At 35.6% G+C, this 20,807-nt stretch overlaps 1 protein-coding gene across 1 annotated transcript in view; it reads left to right on the forward strand.

Moving 5' to 3' along the window:
- LOC309862489 (transmembrane protease serine 11G-like) overlaps positions 1-18,969 on the forward strand; it is a 46,092-nt gene extending 27,123 nt beyond the window's left edge. The window contains exons 6-10 of the mRNA XM_082726377.1: positions 8,551-8,589; positions 9,480-9,651; positions 10,792-11,051; positions 13,866-14,008; positions 16,399-18,969. Coding sequence (XP_082582503.1) covers positions 8,551-8,589; positions 9,480-9,651; positions 10,792-11,051; positions 13,866-14,008; positions 16,399-16,560 — 776 coding nt within the window. The 3' untranslated portion in view covers positions 16,561-18,969. The remainder of the gene's footprint in view (positions 1-8,550; positions 8,590-9,479; positions 9,652-10,791; positions 11,052-13,865; positions 14,009-16,398) is intronic.
- The last annotated feature ends 1,838 nt before the right edge of the window (positions 18,970-20,807 follow it).

Consider the following 20,807-nt stretch of genomic DNA (forward strand, 5'->3'; position numbering starts at 1 on the left):
TCAGTATATACAGTAGAAAAAAAAATGTCTGGAATGCATTCCAGGAGGAAGTCTGAAGGTAGTGGTAGGAAGTACCCTAGACTAGAGCTCAGGAGACCCATGTCAACGATAACCACAGTAGGGCAGCCTGGGGTAAGTTACTGAAACTGTCTTAGTTCCTGTTTTGCAAAATGAAATTAGTAGCAACTATGAAACTTTGGAAAGTTAAAAAACTTGAAACTTTGGAACTATGAAACTTTGGAAAGTTAGACTCCTTTGGAAAAAGTTAAAAATGCTTTGAAAAGGACAAGTATAAACATTTTAATGTAATGTATTATTTTATGGACTTTCACAGATATCTTTAGCACCCCTGATCCTAGGAAGTTGGAGAATTGATAACATATCTTGAAAAAGGTAACTGAAAAACCAAAACACACACATGGCCCCAAAACACAAATACTGGAAGAGTTAGTTGGCAAATATCTTAAGTCTAAAACAGAAGAAACAATGCAGAAAATATTAGATATAATCTCTCAAAAGTAACTTATACAGGATCATACTAAAGCTCCAAGGGAAGCTTTGAGTTTGGCTTTCAGAGTTAATAAGTGCAAGTTTGCTAAATAGCTGTCCATGTAGATCTTTTAAAAAATTGTAGAATTCAAAAAATTGTAGAAATGCTCATGGATAATTAGGTGAATTTTTTTCCTAAAATTTATAGCTTTGTGATTTAAAATATATTATATTTTATATTACATAATATAAAATAATATTACATAATATAAAATATTTATGGCCTTTCTTCTCATTATATAGAAGTCAGAATTCTCTCCAGTGATTCTGAGTGACAAGGAAAAGGAAAGGAAAGAAAAGGAAAGAAGGGAATACCTTGGTATACCAAGGTATATATTGTTTCCCCTTACATTTTTGGACTGCACACTATATGATTAGTTCTTCAAATGACAATGTTTAAAATTGTATATAAAAAGAAAAGAAAGATAATTCAGACTTTCTTCCAGGATGCTTGATTTATTTCTTTTCATTTAAATTCAGTTAATTAATTGAATTCATTGAATTAATTAATATATAGTGTATTATTAGTTTCAGAGGTAGAGTTCGGTGATTCATCACTCTTTATAACACCCAGTGCTCATTATATCACATGCCCTCCTTAATGTCCATCACCCAGTTATCCCTTGCCCCCACCTACCAACCCTCTAGCAGCCTTCCGTTTGTTTCCTATGATTGAGTCTCTTAAGATTTGTCTTCTCTGATTTCATCCTGTCTTACTTTTTCCTTCCTTTCCCTATGATCTTCAATTTTGTTTCTTAAATTCCGCATATGAGTGAGATCATATGATAATTGTCTTTCTCTGACTGACTTATTTCGCTTAGCATAATACCCTCTAGTTCTATCCAAATCATTGCAAATAGGCAAAAACTTCATTTTTGATGGCTGAGTAGTATTCCTGTGTGTGTGTGTGTGTGTGTGTGTGTGTGTGTGTGTGTGTGTGTGTATGAAAGAGAGAGAGAGAGAGAGATCTTCTTTATCCATTCATCAGTCAGTGGACATTTGGGCTCTTTCCTTAGTTTGGCTATTGTGGATATTGCTGTTATAAACATTGGAGAACAGATACCCCTTTGGGTCACTACATTTGTATCTTTGGAGTAAATACCCAGTAGTGCAATTGCTGGGTCATAGAGTAGCTCTATTTTCAACTTTTTCAGGAACCTCCATACTGTTTTCCAGAGTGGTTGGGCCAGCCTGTATTCCCACCAACAGTGTAGGAGGGTTCCCCTTTCTCCGTATCCTTGCCAACACCTGTCGTTTCCTGACTTATTAGTTTTAGCCATTCCAGCTGGTGTGAGGTGATATCTCATTGTGGTTTTGATTTGTATTTTCCTGATGATGAGTGATGTGGAGCACTTTTTCATGTGTCTGTTGGACATTTACATGTCTCCTTTGGAGAAATGTCTATTCATGTTTTCTATCCATTTCTTGGCTGAATTATTTGTTTTTTGGAGGTGTTAAGTTTGATAACTTTTTTATAAATTTTGGATACTGCTCCTTTATCTGATAAGACATTTGCAAATATCTCCTCCCATTCTTTCATTCTTGTCAACTGTTCATTCATGTCTTTTGTTCTTGTCAACTGTTTCCTTTGCTGTGCAAAAGTTTTTTATCTTTACAAAGTCCCAATAATCATTTTTCCCATTGTTCCTCTTGCCTTTGGAGATGTGTCTAGCAAGAAGTTTCTGCAGCTGAGATCACAGATGTCACTGCCTGTGTTTTCCTCTAGGATTTTAATGGATTCCTATCTCACATTTAGGTCTTTCGTCCATTTTGAGTTTATCTTTATGTACAGTGTAAGAAAATGGTCCAGTTTCATTCTTCTGCATGTGGCTCTCCAGTTTTCCCAACACCATTTGTTGAAGAGATTGTCTCTTTTCCATTAGATATTCTTTCCTGCTTTGTCAAAGATCAGTTAACCATAGAGTTCAGGATCCATTACTGTTCCAGTGATCTATGTGTCTGTTTTTGTGCCAGTACCATATACTGTTTTGATGATTACAGCTTTGAAATATAGCTTGAAGTCCAGGATCGTGATGCCACCAGCTTTGGTTTTCTTTTTCTACATTTCTTTGGCTATTCAGGGTCTTTTCTGTTGCATACAAATTTTAGGATTATTTGTTCCAGGTCTGTGAAAAAAGTTGATAGCATTTTCATAGGGATTGCACTGAATGTATAGATTGCTCGAAGTAGCATAGATATTTTAACAATATTTGTTCTTCCAGTCCATGAGCATGGAAACTTTTCTCCATTTCTTTTTGTCATTTTAATTTATTTCATGAGTGTTCTATAGTTTTCTGAGTACAGATCCTTTGCCTCTTTGATTTGGTTTATTCCTAGGTCTCTTATGGGTTTTGGAGCAATTGTAAATGGGATCAACTCCCTAATTTCTCTTTCTTCTCTCTCGTTGTTCCTGTATAGAAATACAGTTGATTTTAGTGCACTGATTTTATATAGGGTGCTTGATTTTTAAAAATATTTTGAAATGATTATAGATTCACAAGAAGTTGCAAAAATATTTACTTGGATATCTTACGCACCTGCATGCTCCCCCCAGCCTTTGGTAATGTTAACATCTTATACAACTATAGCACAACATCAAAATGAAGAAATTGGCATAAATACAATCCATTGAGCTTATTCAGATTTCACAGTTATATGATCTCATTTGTGTAGGTATAGCTCTATGCCATTTTATCACGTATGTAGCCTTGCATAACTACTACGACACTCAATATATTCAACTGTACCATAACAGGATTCCCCTGAGTTACCTCTTTATAACTACACCCATCTCCTCTACCCATTCCTGGCCTCTGGCAACCACTAATCCTTTCTCCATCTCTATAATTATATTATTTCATGAATGTCATGTAAATCATACACTTTGTATCTTTTGAAATTGACCTTTCCCACTCAGCATAATTTCCTTGAGGTTCATCCATGTTGATGTGTGTATCAGTGGTTTGTTCTTCACTATTTCCTTCCTCTTCCTTAATTTAGGCTTACTTTGCTCTTCTTTTTCTGTTTGTCTGTTTGTTTTTTGTTAGGAACTCAAGAATACTGATTTGAGATCATTTCTCTTTTCTTTTCTTTTTTTTTCTTTTTTTAAGATTTTATTTATTTGAGGGAGATTACAAGTAGGCAGAGAGGCAGGCAGAGAGAGAGGAGGAAGCAGGCTCCCTGCCGAGCAGAGAGCCTGATGCGGGGGTCTCGATCCCAGGACCACAGGATCATGACCTGAGCTGAAGGCAGAGGCTTTAACCCACTGAACCACCCAGGTGCCCCATTTATCTTTTCTAAATAAGCATTTAGTGCTATAATTTTCCTCTCTGTAATGCTTTATCTGCATCCCACAATACTTGCTATGTTGTACTTTCATACTCACTCAATTCTATGTAATTTTTAATTTTCTTTGTGACGTCTTCCTGAATACATGTATTGTTTAGTACTCTGTTGCTTAATTCCCAAGTATGTGGAGATTTTTCTCCTTCCCTTTCTGTTCTTGATTTCTAATTGACCCCACTCTGAACAGAGAACGTACTCTGATTTCAATTCTTCTAAATATGACACAGGATATGGTCTATTTTAATGAATGCTCCATGCGTGTTTATAATGTGCTTTCTGTTATTGCTGCATGTTTTATAAATGTCAGTTAGACGTTGTTGTTGATGATGTTGTTTAATGCTATATATCCTTGCTGACTTTCTGTCTGGTAATTATATCAGTTGATATCGGAGGCTGCTGAAGTTCACGGCTACAACTGTGAATTTTTCTATTTTTTTCTTCAGCTATTTTAGTTATTGCTTGATGTATTTTGAAGCTCTGCTATTTGTAAACATGCATTTAAAATTGTTACTTCGTCTTAGTAGATTGATCCTTCTATCATTATGTAATGTCCCTCTAGGTACCCAGTAATTTTCTTTTCTCTGAAGTCCATTTTATCTGATATTAATAGAGCCATTATTGCATTTTTTTAGATTCTTTGGCAAGATCTTTTTCCATCCTTTTACTTTCAATTTAGAAATTTCAGTGTAAAGAGATAATAGTTGAGTCATGTTTTCCTAATCACACTCTGTCTTTTAATTGATGTATTTAAACCATCCACATATTAAGTATTGTTATGTTAGAGCTTAAATCTTTCGTTTTATTATTTGCTTTCTTTTGTCCTGTGTCTTGGTCCTCCGTCCCTTTTTCCCTCCATCCCTGTAACATGAAAATTTGTTTTAGATTTCCATTTTCATTTATTTGTAATGTTTTTGAGTTTATCACTATGTATAACTGTTCTAGTGGCTACACTAGGTATTAACATACACATGTATAACGTCATAGCCTACCGGTGGCAAAATTATACCATTTCAAATGAAGTGTAGAAACTTTACTTCCATTTTGGTTTCTTTGCCCTCCCCATTTTTTAGATACCTTTTTCTCTCTATATATTTTGCACATCATATTAGTATTTCCTCTCTATATATTCTGCACATCAGATGGTGTTGCATCTCTGGTTTCACCATAAAATATGTTTAAAGAAACCTAGGAGGGGAAAAATAGTTTATTATGTATATTTATGTTTCTACATATTCTGTCTCTTTCCTTTCTGAAGGTACTAGCCTTCTTCTATTATCATTTGTATTTTGTTTGGAGAGCTTCCTCTAGCCATTAGCCAAGAGTAGGTCTTTTAGAAACTGAAATTCTTTTCATGTACCTTCATCCGAGAATACCTTTATTTCTAAATATAGTTTCAATGGATATAGGATTCATGGTTGATAGTTTTTTCTTTCAGAACTTGAAAAATGCTATGCCACTTCCTTTTGTCCTCCACGGTTTCAGATGAGAAAACTGCTGTTATTTGAATTGGTGTTACTTTATAGGTAATGTATCATTTTTCTGTTTTTAAGAATTTTTTTCATTGTCTTTAGCTTTTAGTAACTTAATTATAATGGGTTTGGAGGGGATTTGAGTTTTTGCTATTTGAGAATTTCCCAGCTTCTTGAATCTATACATCTTTGTCTTTAGCTAAATCTAGGGAGTTTCCAACCATTATTTCCTAGAATACTTTCTCAGTCTCATACTCTTTTTCTCTCCTTCTAGAACTCTGATATGAATGTTAAATCTTTTGTTATTATCTCACAAATCTCAGAGGCTTTCTTAATTTTTTTTCAATCTCTTTTCTCTCTGTTCTTCTGAGTAAATATTATTTAATTTCATTGGAATTTACTGTGATTCTGTCCTCCATCTCCACTCTATTATTAAGACCATCCAACAGGGTTTTTTATTATTATTATCAGTCCTATAATTTTCTTTCCTTCTTTTTTTTTTTTAAATAGGCTCCATGCCCAGTGTGGAGCCCAACATGGGACTTGAACTCACAGCCCTGAGATCAAGACCTGAGCTGAGATCAAGGGTTGGACGCTTAACCAACTGAGCCACCCAGACACCCCTCCATTTGGTTTTTATAACTTCTGTTTCTTAGCTTAGATTTTTATTTTTTATATGTTTTGGGAGAATTTGTAATTGACTACTAAATTATTTTTCTGGCACCTGCTTTAAAATCCACATCAGATACTTCCAACATCTTCTTTACCTCAGTATTGGCATCAGATCATCTTTTCTCATGCAGATTGTAGTTCTCCTGGGTTTTGGTATGGCAAGTAATTTTGCTTGTATTCAGACCTTTCGATTATTATGTTAGGAGACTCTTGATCCTATTTAATTCTTTTATTTTAGCAGGTAGTCCACTTATTTATGTTTAGAGTGTAGAGTCTCACCTACTTTCGTTGTTTCAATAACAATTTAGTTTTCAGAGTCCTTGCAGTACTATTCTAGTCTTCTGGAGCTTCCTCGCAACCCCTGCTGCCAGCAACATATATGGGAGTAGAACAGGCTTCTCTAAGCTGCTTTGCATCCCTAGGTCGTCATTTGTGGAGGGGTGCAGTGGGCCTGAATCTATTTATGTCACTGGGTGTATAAAGGTTGATGTTGTCCCTGTGGGTGTCTGTCTGCAAGCTGATCCCCTGGTTAGAAAGTAGGGTTTAGGATGGTCAAAGTCTTCTTGCTGTCACAACTTCTGACAAAATGGATAGTCAGCCCTGTATTGTGAAGCAGGAGGTTTGGGCTCCTCACTAGGTCTTTGTTGTGCTTCTTCTTTCCCTGTATTTGGATGGAGAGAACAGATTAGTCTTGAGAATTTTTTTTTTTTTTTTTTTGTCTATGTCTATTGATGGTTCCAGATTGCAGACCTTTCTTGGTCTCAAGACCAGAGTATATGTGAGATGAACAAAACACTAGGAAACTCACCACATGGTCCTTAAAACACTGTAGTCTCTAGTCATTTTGCCTACCTCCTTCCAGCTTTCAGGGTTCTTTTATTATCTGCTAGATAATTTTCAGGGTATTTAGTAGTATTTATAGAAGAAGAGCAGAAAAAAGTGAGTTTACACAATCTTGTTCTAGAAATGGAGATATTTAACTTCTTTTATCCTGCATGTGGAACACATCTACTAGATAATGTGTACATATGAGATACAGCATCACCATGGAAGTTCATCAATAGTTTCTGCTGATAGAAATGAGCCAAGGCTAAAGTTATCTGTGAAGTAACCATAATTCCACCCCCTCACTGATCCATAACCTATAGCAGGTAACACTAGATTATAATCGACCTTACAGTGAAATGGTTGTAGGACAAGTTTCTTACCTTGAGAAATATTTAAACCATGTCCTTAATAGTTTTGCCTCATAATATTATTGTGTGGATGTAGCAGTGTTTGGTACAGTCGCGAGTACAAAGGACTCAGTAAACTATTAATTACTACTGCTCATTATTATCTCAGCAGAATCTATTTGTGCCAGGAACTAAATTACCTGTCCTCATAGAACATTTTAATTGGAATAAAAAAGATAATGGTCCATTAAACAAGTATATGAACAAAGTAATATCAAATAATATGACTTTCCATACAGAGAATAGGGAGTGGGAGCCTACTTTGATTTGGCACGGAAAGTCTCTCTGAGGAGAGGATTTTTAAGCTAAGATCTGAATGACAACAAGGAGTCAACCATGAAAATGGTCATGGGAAGAGCATTTCTGCAAGGAGAGACAACTAGAACAAAGACTGCAGGAATACCTTGGCACAGTCAAGAAACAGAAAGGCTAGGGTGGCCGCTGAGTAGTGGCTTCAAGCAAGAACAGTTCAATATGACCACAAAGACATAAATAGGGACCATGTCATATAGCTCCAGGTAGGAATTCTGGGGTTAGAAATTTGCTATTATTGGCAAAACCTAATTCTGTGGGGTTTTTTCTAAGAAACACGTAAACATAAGCTGAGTTCCTAGCAGATGAACACAATGTTCCTCTTTAGAGTCTGACTGAAAGATTCATTAATTTGCAAGCTTACCAAAACTCTACACTGATTTTCATCTTAACAGAAACATGGATTTGGATTACTTATTATACTGTCTGGTATAAGGAATAATTCATATAATTTTAGGGAATATTCACTGATCATTTGTTTCAGTTTATGATAAAATGACTAATATGTATTGAGGATTTGTTATTACACTAGTAGATCTTTATTCCAGTTGGAGCCTCTGTGGAGATGTCAGCATCTAAGATGCTTTGAGGACAAAAGGAAATGGTATCCACCAGATAATAGTACATATATGAAAGTAGTCCTAGATCCTCTTCAGCATAACCTGCATTTTAATAAATTGGTATGGCTAAATTAATTAGATGTAGTCCACCTTCCAGACAAACAATATCCTTCTCAATGCCAATGATCTTAAAATTATAAACCAGGATTTTCCTAGAGTCCACAAATAGAAGAAAGAATTTACATCCAGGCCTCTCCTTTTTGTAGGAATTTATTTTACTGTCTTTAAGAAATTCCTGAATAATTCAGTTCATACTAACCAGAAACACTCATGACATGTAAGCATAGTATTGTCAAATTATAATTGTTCCATTACTGAGCAATCATCTTGGTTGTTTTTTTTTTCCAGATATGAATGAAGCAGAAGCAGAACACATTCTGAACAGCTGTAAGTTTGAGAATATCACTGCAATGTTTGCAAATCAAATTCCAGAAGTCAAAATACTGCTAGAGTTTCTCTATCCCCAGATTTACTATTTCTCCAAACTATATAATATCTCTGAATGGATGCGTGACTTAACTCTCCATGATGGGAAAAATTACGACTAATAACTGGGAATGTTTATGTGAGAATAACTTGTTATTCCTCACAGGAAGTTTGACAACTTCTTTTAACAATTCCCTATCATTTTATCATATTTCTTTATATTTGGCTCACTTTGTTAAAGTAGAAAACCTTGCTTAGAATTAAATGACACCCATTAATGTTAATATGTGAATTTTGACACTTAAGTTATAGTAGGGTAATTGTTATAATATTAGAAAAGCATTTTAAGTGTACAAATGGTATTTTCCTGCAAAAATAGTGTACTTTTGACACACAAAATTTGTCAAACATCACTGGGATACATCATCATACATAAGAAAATGACCTAGAAAGATATATAAAATAATAAATAAATTTTTAAAAAAACCCTTAAGCTGAAGTTGTTGTAAATGTACCAGGGAGGACATTAAATAGTTTACTTTTTTAAGTCAATACTTTTTCAATGTGAATAATCACTATTTTATTATATAATTTCAATTAACTTTTTAAAGGTAAGGTAAACCTATTAGTGTTTCCATCTTTAACTATGTGCCAAACACGCCCACGCATGTTTATAACTCTGGTTCTAAATAACCATCTTATAGCTATACTTGTGAGCATAGCATAATGCTTAGAAAAGTTGAATCTCTATGTAATATACCTAAAACAAATGTAACACTCTGTGTCAGCTAAAATAGACAAGTAAAATAAAATAAAATATTAGTAATAACTACCTTGTTTCCTTCTGACAGGTTGTGGACGAGGGAGGGAATATCCATCTATGGAAAGAATTGCTGATGGTTATCCTGCAAAGAAAGCTGATTGGCCATGGCAAGCCAGCCTGCAAATGGACGGCATCCACTTCTGTGGAGCTTCTTTGATCAGTGAGGAGTGGCTCCTGACCGCTGCTCACTGCTTTGACATGTAAGTCCTCAGTCTGTACCAACAGGATCACCAATGTCACTTTCTTTTCTCACCTTCATTTCCTATAATTCTCCTTCCTTTTTCATTCTTTTTTTTTTTTTCAAAGATTATTTATTTACTTATTTGACAGAAAGAGCATGAGCCGGGGGAGGGGTGACTCCTCACTAAGCAGGAACCTGATATGGGCTCTACCCCAGACCCCAAGACCCCCATAACCTCAAGATTATAACCTGAGCCAAAGGCACATGCTTTCATTCTTTTACGAGCATCTTAGTCTCCCAAAGAAACTCATGATTGTGAAGCAGGCTTAGGAACAGATGATAGTTACTGAAGAAGAGTAGAAAAGTTAGAGAAATCTTCATTTCCAACTGAAAATATATTCCCCGGAATATATTTTCCTAACTCTAAGAACAAGTCAATACTGTCAAAAGTTAAACACACTCAGCAGTTTTCCTAGGATATATTGAGATTTTTTTTAAAACTCTGCTAATACAGTATCTGAACCCATGAATTTACATCAGATTATCCCACAAGACTATCTTTAGGATTGCAATTTTTAATCTTTTTTGAAGATTTAACATATGGACTATATGGAGATAATAAAGAGATAATAATGACTAGGGAAATTCATAAAATATGGGAAAATATTCTGGGTAAAATGTTAACTAAAAAGAAAAGATAAGAAAACAATATACAAGGTGTGACTCCAGTATGACACCTTTCACTCCCCTCTTCCCTTTTTTCCCTCTCTTTTTCCCCCCAAATAACTGAATGCATATGAAGGTATACATGTGTGTGAATATGTACATATGTCTAATTTTTATTTACTTATAGTCTCTTCAACAAATCTGTATTACTTTTATATCTAAAATAGCAATAATATTTTGTTCCCTTTAGAAAATACAAACTCCCCCTCAAAGGAAGTAACTTAAGCTACCGTAGAATGGGGCGATTTGGATCAGCTAAATGAAAGAAAGTAGTCCTTGGGGGTGTGAAGCTTCAAATAAGGTGGGAAGACCCACCAATTACCACCTTAAACAATTTGCCCTTCTACCACCCCTATGTCTCATGCTGATTCAGAGTCCTGGGCAACTTTAGATCAGAAATGAATCAACCATAATCCTTTTCATCTGTGATCAGTTACAAAAACCCCAAACTCTGGATGGCTAGTTTTGGAACAACTCTCAGCCCTCCACTGATGAGAAGAAAGATACAATCAATCATCATTCATGAAAACTATGCTCCCCATAAGCATGATGACGACATCGCTGTGGTGAAGCTCTCCACCCCTGTCCTATTTTCCAATGATGTGGGCAGAGTCTGTCTCCCAGATGCTACTTTTGAAGTCTTGCCTCAGAGTTCAGTGTTTGTCACTGGATGGGGAGCATTAAAAGCTAATGGTGAGTATCTCAGTTAAAAAAAAAAAAAAAAAAAAGCTAAGCAAAAAATGCAAACCTATCTTCCATTTGAATGGAGATGTAAAATAAAAGTGAAAATCACATATTGAAAATTGAAAATCACATAATATTGAAAATAAGAGATGAAATCAAGATGTCCCTTGGAAAATATCACGAAACAGCACATAGAAAAATCTAGATATGGTGACTTTCGGAAACTTTGGCTAGAACTATTACACGGTATCTATGTTTAATGCCTTCTTTATGGGTTACTTTGGAAATTAGTTATAACTTTCTTTTCAAAAATTATTCAAGCATATTTTTTCACATTCCTTCTTTCTGTGCCTGTCTTCATATGCAGAGATTCTGCTATGGCTGCATGAATCTTAAAGTATGTAATTTGTGAGCAGTAATGATGATAAACTTCTGTAATGTGTCAAGCAGCTAAACAAAAACAGCCTTTCACAATTATTTTAAATGGCATGTATGATGCTAAATATTAAATTGTGGCCCCTTCAATCCACGTAACTTTGGAGGAGTTTTTTTGCCTCAGGATTTATAAAGTTCACAAGTACGACATTTTACTACATTTACTAACACACAATAAAGTGCAAAGATAGATCTTTAGATCGTGATGTGAGTCTCCAGTTTCTACCTCTCTTAGGTGATCAACCTGCACATAGTCTAATCTGCATCTGAATTTCTGACTCTTGCTCCAGACTCTTGCTAAAAAGTTATAGTCTGATTTATGTACCTCCTCCAACTCTAGCTTTTATCTACTGAGTCTTTGTCACTTGATTTTTATAGAAATATGCTTGCCTTCCATATGTACTTCAAAATTCTGAGACTGGGTCCAGCTTTTTGTACTATCATTATAATCTGAAAATTCTTTTCCTCATCTCTGGGGGGTCTGCCTTGTTTTGTAAGTACACAACCTAACCCTACACCTAAAGGAGCTTGAGAAAGAACAAGAAAGAAACCCTAAACCCAGCAGGAGAAGAGAAATCATAAAGATCAGAGCAGAAATCAATGAAATAGAAACCAAAAAAGCAATAGAACAAATCAACGAAACTAGAAGCTGGTTCTTTGAAAGAATTAATAAGATTGATAAACCCCTGGCCCGACTTATCAAAAAGAAAAGAGAAAGGACCCAAATAAATAAAATCATGAATGAAAGAGAAGAGATCACAACTAACACCATAGAAACACAGACAATTATAAGAACACAGACAATTAAAAGAAACACAGACAATTATAAGAACATACTATGAGCAACTCTACACCAACAAATTTGACAATCTGGAAGAAATGGATGCATTCCTAGAGACATATAAACTACCACAACTAAACCAGGAGGGTTTTAAATATGTAATTCTGAACTCTACAGTTCACTCCAAGAGCTTCCATTGACTAAAATTTGAATATGGGACAAAGCACTATCATAACTGATCACATCAATTACTTTGTAGCTCACAATAAAAATGTGAGATAGGTATCATTTTCTCATTTTACATGCTAGTAAAATGAAGCTTACTATGATTAAGTAAATTGCACAGAGCTAAATAGCACATAAATTGTGCGGTGTTCGAACTCCTCTATGTGCTGCCTCCAAGACCAGAGTCTTTAGCACAGAATTGCCCTGACTAGTTGATCAAACTGACAGCCCTGCCCTCCTTTCTCTTCTCAATTGTCTTTGAAACTGTTATAAACAGAGCACCCATCTTTATATGAAGGACTAACAGTGTTTAAAAGTTGCTACACTTGGTATATGCATGAATCATTGAATACTACACTAAATACTAATGATGAATTATATACTGGCTAATTGAATTTAAATTTTTTAAAAGATTAATTAATTAATTAATTAATTTTATAAAGCTGTTAAGGGGTAATGAGAACACAATGACTAAAACCATACAATACACAATGAAATGGTACTTTTCATACAACAAATCAATAAATGCATGGGTCATTAATAAAACACAATCTATTTCTTCTCCTGGTATTTGTTACTTGCCCTGGAATTAGTCTGGATAGCCATTTAAGATCGAAGTAGACATGGTCTTTCTCATGAAACAATAGCATTCCATCTACTCAGTATTAAAAATTACTTTCTGATAGTACAACATTGCTCTATACTCCTCTTCCTAAAGGATTCTCAATTCCTGGTATCGCTGTATCCTTTTTAGAGTGAAGTGGCAGATTTCCAGGTAAGGTAAGGTGAACTACCACAGATCATCACAGGTGGTGAGAAATGCTTTCATTTAAATTTAATTTAAATCTAATGTTTAAATCTAATTATGTGATGGTAGCAAGAATCATAACTGGGTAAGCTTTGGTTTTCTCATCTGAAAACGAAAATATTCTTTTTTTATTAAGATTTTTATATATATGACAGAAAGAGATCACAAGTAGGCAGAGAGGCAGGCAGAGAGAGAGGAGGAAGCAGGCTCCTTGCTGAGCAGAGAGCCCAATGTGGGGCTCCATCCCAGCATCCTGAGATCATGACCAGAGCTGAAGGCAGAGGCTTTAACCCACTGAGCCACCCAGGCACCCCTAAAAAGAAAATACTGTTATCTATCTTTGTTGGTTATTGCAAGGATTAAGTAAGACAGTGGACGTAAATGTGCCAAGAATGGTACCTAGCACATAGAAGACACATAAGAAATAGAATTTGAACCTGAGCACTGTCACTAAGCACAGAGTCAACTTCAAGACATATTTTATCACTGATCCATCCTTTTTAAGATACAACAATTAACTATCATAAGCAACAATGTGAAGATTCTTCATCTATTAATTTTTTTTCTTCTCTAGGTCCCTTTCCCAATACTCTGAGACAAGTTGAAGTAGAGATCATAAGTAATGATATATGTAATCAAGTTCATGTATATGGTGGTGCCGTATCATCAGGAATGATATGTGCTGGATTCTTAACAGGAAAACTAGATGCCTGTGAGGTAAGAATAGACTCAAATCCACAGAAGTGAATTTATTGACTAGAGGTGGCCATACTGACCATAACCAATGTCACTTCATATGACCCCCAAAAATTAAGTTGTGCAAGAGAGAGGAGAGTATAAAAAGAAGAAATAGGAGAACTATAAGAAATACTCCTCTTTTGGAAGTGGTGATGCAACATGGGGGCTTAAGTGGGTAGGAGAAGAATCAATGAAACAAGATGGGATTGGGAGGGAGACAAACCATAAGTGACTCTTAATCTCACAAAACAAACTGAGGGTTGCTGGGGGGAGGGGGGTTGGGAGAAGGGGGTGGGATTATGGACATTGGGGAGGGTATGTGCTTTGGTGAGTGCTGTGAAGTGTGTAACCTGGTGATTCACAGACCTGTACCCCTGGGGATAAAAATATATGTTTATAAAAAATAAAAAATTAAAAAAAAAAAAAGAAATACTCCTCTTTTAACACCCTCCTATTTTCCAAAATCATTTGTAAAAAATGACCATCAGTTGCAAATTAGAACTTTAATTGAAGAAAATTAAAAAAAAAAAAAAAAAACTGGGAGCAGATAATGGAAACCAAGCCAGAAAATCACACAATCATTGCTTCAAGTCACAGCGGTAACCACTTAGTTATATAATCCCTACTACTTATAAGGCACTGTGGATTGAGGTCTGAAGGTAACTCCATGGCCAACAGAAAATCATTTTACCAGTACTTAACCCTTTGACCTTTAGCAGTGTACATTCAGCTAGAATCGCACTATTAGGAAAAAAATATATTTAACTACATTAATTCATATTAAAGTGCTACCTCACCAATTATATCTAAAAACTAATTAAATAAATAGCTTTTCCCCAAACCATACAGAACTTTAAGTGTTAAGCATTTAAGGAGAATATCAGTTTTAAATTCAGGCTACTTAAAAGACTAAAAGTAAGTAACTAAAATAATAAAGATTTGACATGGATCCAACAGTTTAACAATTCTTGAAAGATTAGGAAATGTCTGAGAATTTGACACATACACCAGCTTTTTCCTAAATGTGAAGGTGGCACCATTGATCTGCCATTAGCTGTCTGTAATGTGATATAATAAGCGTTCATTCACTTATTTATTTAGGGGTGGGGGGCTTTTTGTAATTTGCAAGATAATGTGGCAATTACTGAAGGAAACATAAATATTTAAAAACCTACACTGAATCTATATGAATTTACGATCTAATAATATAGCACACAAGTAACAAAAAGAATAAAATCCTAGGACTTGGTTACATGTTCTAGAATACAAGATCTCATTCCACTCGCTTTACTTCCTGAGTAGAAGCAGAAACAATAGGGTGGCCCACAATACAACTGGGTCACATGACTCTTCAGCAGGAACATAAATCTGTATAAGAGCAGATGTTCTCTGCTGTTGGCCCATGCTCCCTTGCTTCCTTCACCAATTGCAGAGTAAAATGCTGAGGACCTAAATTAGGATGTGGTCCTACAGGAAAGGAGCTGAGGAGCATGACTTTTAGTAGACCAGAGTTCTCATACTCTGTCCATTGATCCCTAAATGGTACTAAGAAGCATGGAAAGAAAAGGGAAGGGAGCTAAAAGCACAAGACCCCTGGACTGCTTCATACAGGATCATTGTTCTTATAAAATAAATCTGTAAGGGACTTCCATAGAATGTTTCATTTGAATGAAAAGTTCATTGCTAAAAGCTTTTAAAAATCATTTGTCTACACCTTAGGCTAAAGATATTAGGTAAGTCTCCAAGATTCACACACTTCAAACCAGTTCATGAGGGCTAGGGATTAAATTTTTATTTGGAAACAAAAGCCCGTCTGTAATAAATAATGCACATTTGCCTGGAGTGTCCTTTGCATTATATTTCTCCTTTTAAACCTATTACTACACAACAATATAACATCCAGGACAGTTTCCTGTCAACTGGTGTGAGTGGTACAAGGTGAAATTCAAATTCAAGCAAGTGATTTTATCTAGTTAACAGTACAGGCTTCATGGAGGTAACATCTAGTTGAGCCTTAAGGTCATCATTCTTGTAAGAATTGTATACCTGAACTTAGGTTCAATTTGTGCTTTCTCTTTAGATAGAACAAAACTAAAAACTACACAAGATAAAACTGAAACCTTAGCTTTATTCATACTGCCCCCCAAATGAAGACATTTACACAGATAAGCAGAAGTTGTAAGATAAAAACAGAGATAATAAGTAATACACTTACTGTTATATTAATACTAACAGTAAGGAAAAATAGAATTCATTTTACATACCTTGATTTAAAAAATTAATTTAGTAGGTATTCCCATGCTCATTAACGTGCACTTTTTACTCCCTTTCATTTGTTTTATTGACAATGTACATTTCTTCTTCTCCAGGGTGATTCTGGAGGACCTCTGGTTATAGCACGTGATAGAAACATCTGGTATCTTATTGGAATAGTAAGCTGGGGGATAGACTGTGGAAAAAAAAATAAGCCTGGAATTTATACCAAAGTGACTCGTTATCGGGACTGGATTAAATCTAAAACCAACATCTAACGCAACAATCACCTCTACGTGCAAAATGTAAATGTGGTCTCTAGCAAATTGTGTTGAGTATGTGCTGCGATGGATACGGTCATTGAATTCAAGATGCAAATAAGCATGATCTGACAATATTCCTCTTAAACATGAGGAAGGCATCTTGTTTTACATCATCTGAAGTGTTTTGCTAACCATGAGCGTACAAAATACTGTCAGCTCCACAAAGAGCTGCCGTTGCTGCCAAAAGTCTCTCATTATCTCCTTGTCCCTCTTTCTGTTCCTAGTATGTACTACTCATTTTAGAATAATCCCGTTTAATCAGACAAGTGCCAACGGCTAAGCATTCTCTATTTTTTTCCCTGACAAGGCAGGCTACCCTTCCCTGACTCCACAGTTTGTATCTCCTTCACTAAATAATCCTCATTAAGAATGTATAGGCTCACAGTACCAAATAAATCAAGGTAATTCGTTTGGACCAAAGCGAACCCAGACGATGGAGAGGCACTAGAGGTGAAACAGATTTACGAGATGGCATTACTATGAGTCCTTTTCCCTTTGCCCTCAGATGCACAGGTACCTGTTTCTGAAACTTGAAAAAAATTGACATATACATTTACACCTAGTTGTACAGATTTTATCTTTTTTTATTATGCCCAGTTAGCCACTGTATAGTACATCACCAGTTTTTGATGTAGTGTTCAATGATTCATTAGTTACGTGTAACACCCAGTGCATATCACAATACGTGCCCTCCTTAGTACCCAACACCCTGTTACCTCCTCCCCTCACCCACCCCCAAACCGTCTGTTTGTTCCCCAGCGTCCATAGTCTCTCTGGTTCATCTCCCTCTCTGAGTTCTTCCCATTCAGTTTTCCCTCCCTTCCCCTGTGGCCCTCCACGCTATTCCTTATGTTCCACATATGAGTGAAACCATATAATAATTGTCTTTCTCTGCTTGACTTACTTCACTTAGCATAATCCCCCCTAGTTCCATCCATGTCAATGCAAATGATGGGTATTGCTCCTTTCTCATGGCTGAATAATATTTCACTGTAAATATGGACCACATCTTCTTTATCCATTCATCTGTTGAAGGACATCTCAGTTCCCTCCACACATTGGCTATTGTGGTGTGGACATTGCTCCTATGAACACTGAGATGCATGTGCCCCTTCTTTTCACTACATCTGTATCTTTGGAGTGAATACCCAGTAGTGCAATTGCTGGGTCATAGATTAGCTCTTTTTTTGACACCTCGGGGACACTCCATACTGTTTTCCAGAGTGGCTGTCCCAGCTGGCATTTTCACCAATAGTGTGAGAGGGTTTCCCTTTCTCCACATCCTTGCGAACATTTGTTGTTTCCTGCTGTGTTCATGTTTGCCATTCTAGTTGGTGTGAGGTGGTAAACAACTACCTAATATTTACTTTGGGACAATGAATAAATCTTGGGACCGAACAGCAAAATTGGAAACGTTGCCTAACCCAGTATCCTGTTCTACACTACCTAAAAATGCTTTTTTGATATTTAGGAGAAAAAAAGACAAAATTTCTGGGCCTTTTTGTTAGGTGGAAATGAGAAAGGGACTCCATGATAAGGAGCTATTTTCCATCTCTAAAAATGAGAGAAGCTCCAAACGTGATGGAGATTTACTTTCCACTTCTGCTTTATTACATCTTAATGCATTTTATTTTCTAAATGGTTTTACCTTCAATCAAATCCAGAATAAGTAAGGTACCCACAGAATAAGAAATCAATATGTTAGATATTCACAAATAAGTGAAAGGTCAATATAAAATTAGACATTCATAAACAATTTGATACAAGATTTTGGGGGACTCTGGGTGGCTCAGTAGGCTAAGCCTCTGTCTTAAGGCTAAGGTCATGATCCCAGGGTCCTGGGATTAAGCCCTGCAGCAGGCTCTCTGCTCAGCAGGGTTCCAACCTTCCCCCCTCTCTCTCTGCCTGCCTCTCTGCCTACTTGTGATCTCTGTCTGTCAAATAAATAAATAAAATCTTTTAAAAAACCAAAAAACAAAAAAAGATTTTGAAAAAGTCTTTATTGTCTAATATTAAAATGTCCTATTTTAAAAAAAAAGTCTGGCATTCTTTAATATATGGTATTTTTAGAGAATATTCAAATAATTTAGAAAGCATCTTTGGAGAGATTTACCTTTTATGATAAAATAGTTATTTTCATATGTATTTAAATGTATATTTTGTGACACCCTATATGATTGGACTAGTTTTGAACAAAACTCAATCTTTTTCTGTGCTTCTAAACCTTTGCTCCCGCCATTACGATTAATTTGGCTAATGAAATAACTGTTGTGCAAGATTTTCTTCTGAGTTCTATATCAGCTGAGAGTCTCTCTTGTCCCACATACATAATATTATATTGTATGCATTAAAATATATTTATAAAATAAACTCAAACTCATTTTTTTGAATCATCACTATACTCCATTATACTTTCTCAGTTTTTGCCTACTGACATTAGTCAGAGATAATTCTATGTTGTGGGGGAAGGTGGCAGTTATCCTGTGACTTGTAGAATGTTCAACTGTATTCCTTACCTCTACACACTATATGCCAGTAGTAATCTCCACCAGTTGTAAGAACCCCAAATGTATCCAGATATTGCCAAATGTCTCCTGAGGGGAAAAATCACCCAGCTGAGAGCCACTGCCATGGGTTCAATAGTCAGAGGGAAAAAAATCACTGTAAAAAATCTTACAACCACAATTTCCTTACATGGGTCTGAGAATCTCTTTCTTCTCCTTTTTGTTATAATGCTGAAAGAACGCTAAAAGACTCATCTATGATGATCACACATATCTAAACAATCTTAGCCAAATTAATATCATTTGGAAACTGAATCTGTTTGGGTGAAGGAGGCTGTTTATATAGATATATTGAGATAGATACAATCTATAGATACAAAGAAATCTATGTAGATACAAAGAAATCTATATAGATTTCTCTTAGATTTGTCACATATCTAAATCCTGCATAATCATACCATGTATATTCTATTTAATATTCCCAGAATGTATAAATAGGCACTGCTGGAAAAGAGATTTACATATTCAGCTGAGGCAGAATGGCTCAGCCCATCATCCACTAACACAGCAGAGTGGAAAATAAGAAGTCACATAACATCACCATCTACTAAAAGCCACACCATCTGATATGGTAGCCACTAGCCAATGGGACTATTTTTATTTTAATTAATTAAAATAAAATACAATTAAAATTCATTTCCTCAGCAATGCTAATATCATTTCTAATAAAAAATAACCACATGAACCTAATGGCTACTATACTAAGTAGCACTGATATATATCATTTCTATCATCATCAAAGTTCTATGGATATCACTGGCCTAGAGCGTTGTATGCAACTACTTACATAAATCACTTACTCATTCATCTAACAAACATTTCTGGAATTTCTATGCACCAGACATCAGGTATTCTAGACATTGGATATGCAACTATACATAAAACCAAGTCCTGGTTGCCTGGGTGGCTCAGTGGGTTAAGCTTCTGCCTTGAGGTCAGGTCATGGTCTTAGGGTCCTGGGATCGAGCCCCACAGTGGGATCTCTGCTTGGCAGAGAGCCTGCTTCTCCCTCTCTCTCTGCCTGTCTCTCTGTCTACTTGTGATCTCTCTCTCTGTCAAATAAGTAAATAAAATATTTAAAAAAATAAAAAGTCCTATTCTCAAGACCACATACAGAGGGAGAAGTAATTTGATAATAGGTGTTGAAAATAGCAAAGCCTTTGGGGAGTATGGTTGGCCATGCATAGCGTGAGGACTTCTGGACTCTTCTTCCTCCAGTGTAATTGGCCCATTAGTAGAGAGGGTTCTTTCTATAAGCTATATCAGGGCCACCATGGACCCACAGGTAGATTGAAGTGGTCACAAATGGGTTTTTCAACCTTCCTTAGACAAAGATCCCAGAACTTCCTCAAATAATAGTATATTAAAGAATCCAAAAAAAAGTATTCTGTTGTTTTTTTTTAATAAACAGGGAATTTTTCACCCAGAAAGATATATTAATGACAACCAAACAAAAAAGTAGCAAACAATAGAGGAGCATCAGAGTGACTTAATCACAAAGATTAAAAGTTATGCGTCAGACATTTACTGGAGTCCCATCCTCAAATCTTAAACCAAGATCATAAGGATATGCAGTAGCACATCTTGAAATTAATATCAGCTATATATTCCTAGAGCTTCTAAAAAGAAATTTTAATT

The sequence above is a fragment of the Mustela nivalis genome (genome assembly GCF_964662115.1).
Source record: "Mustela nivalis genome assembly, chromosome: 4".
In the NCBI taxonomy this organism is placed as follows: Eukaryota; Metazoa; Chordata; class Mammalia; order Carnivora; family Mustelidae; genus Mustela; species Mustela nivalis.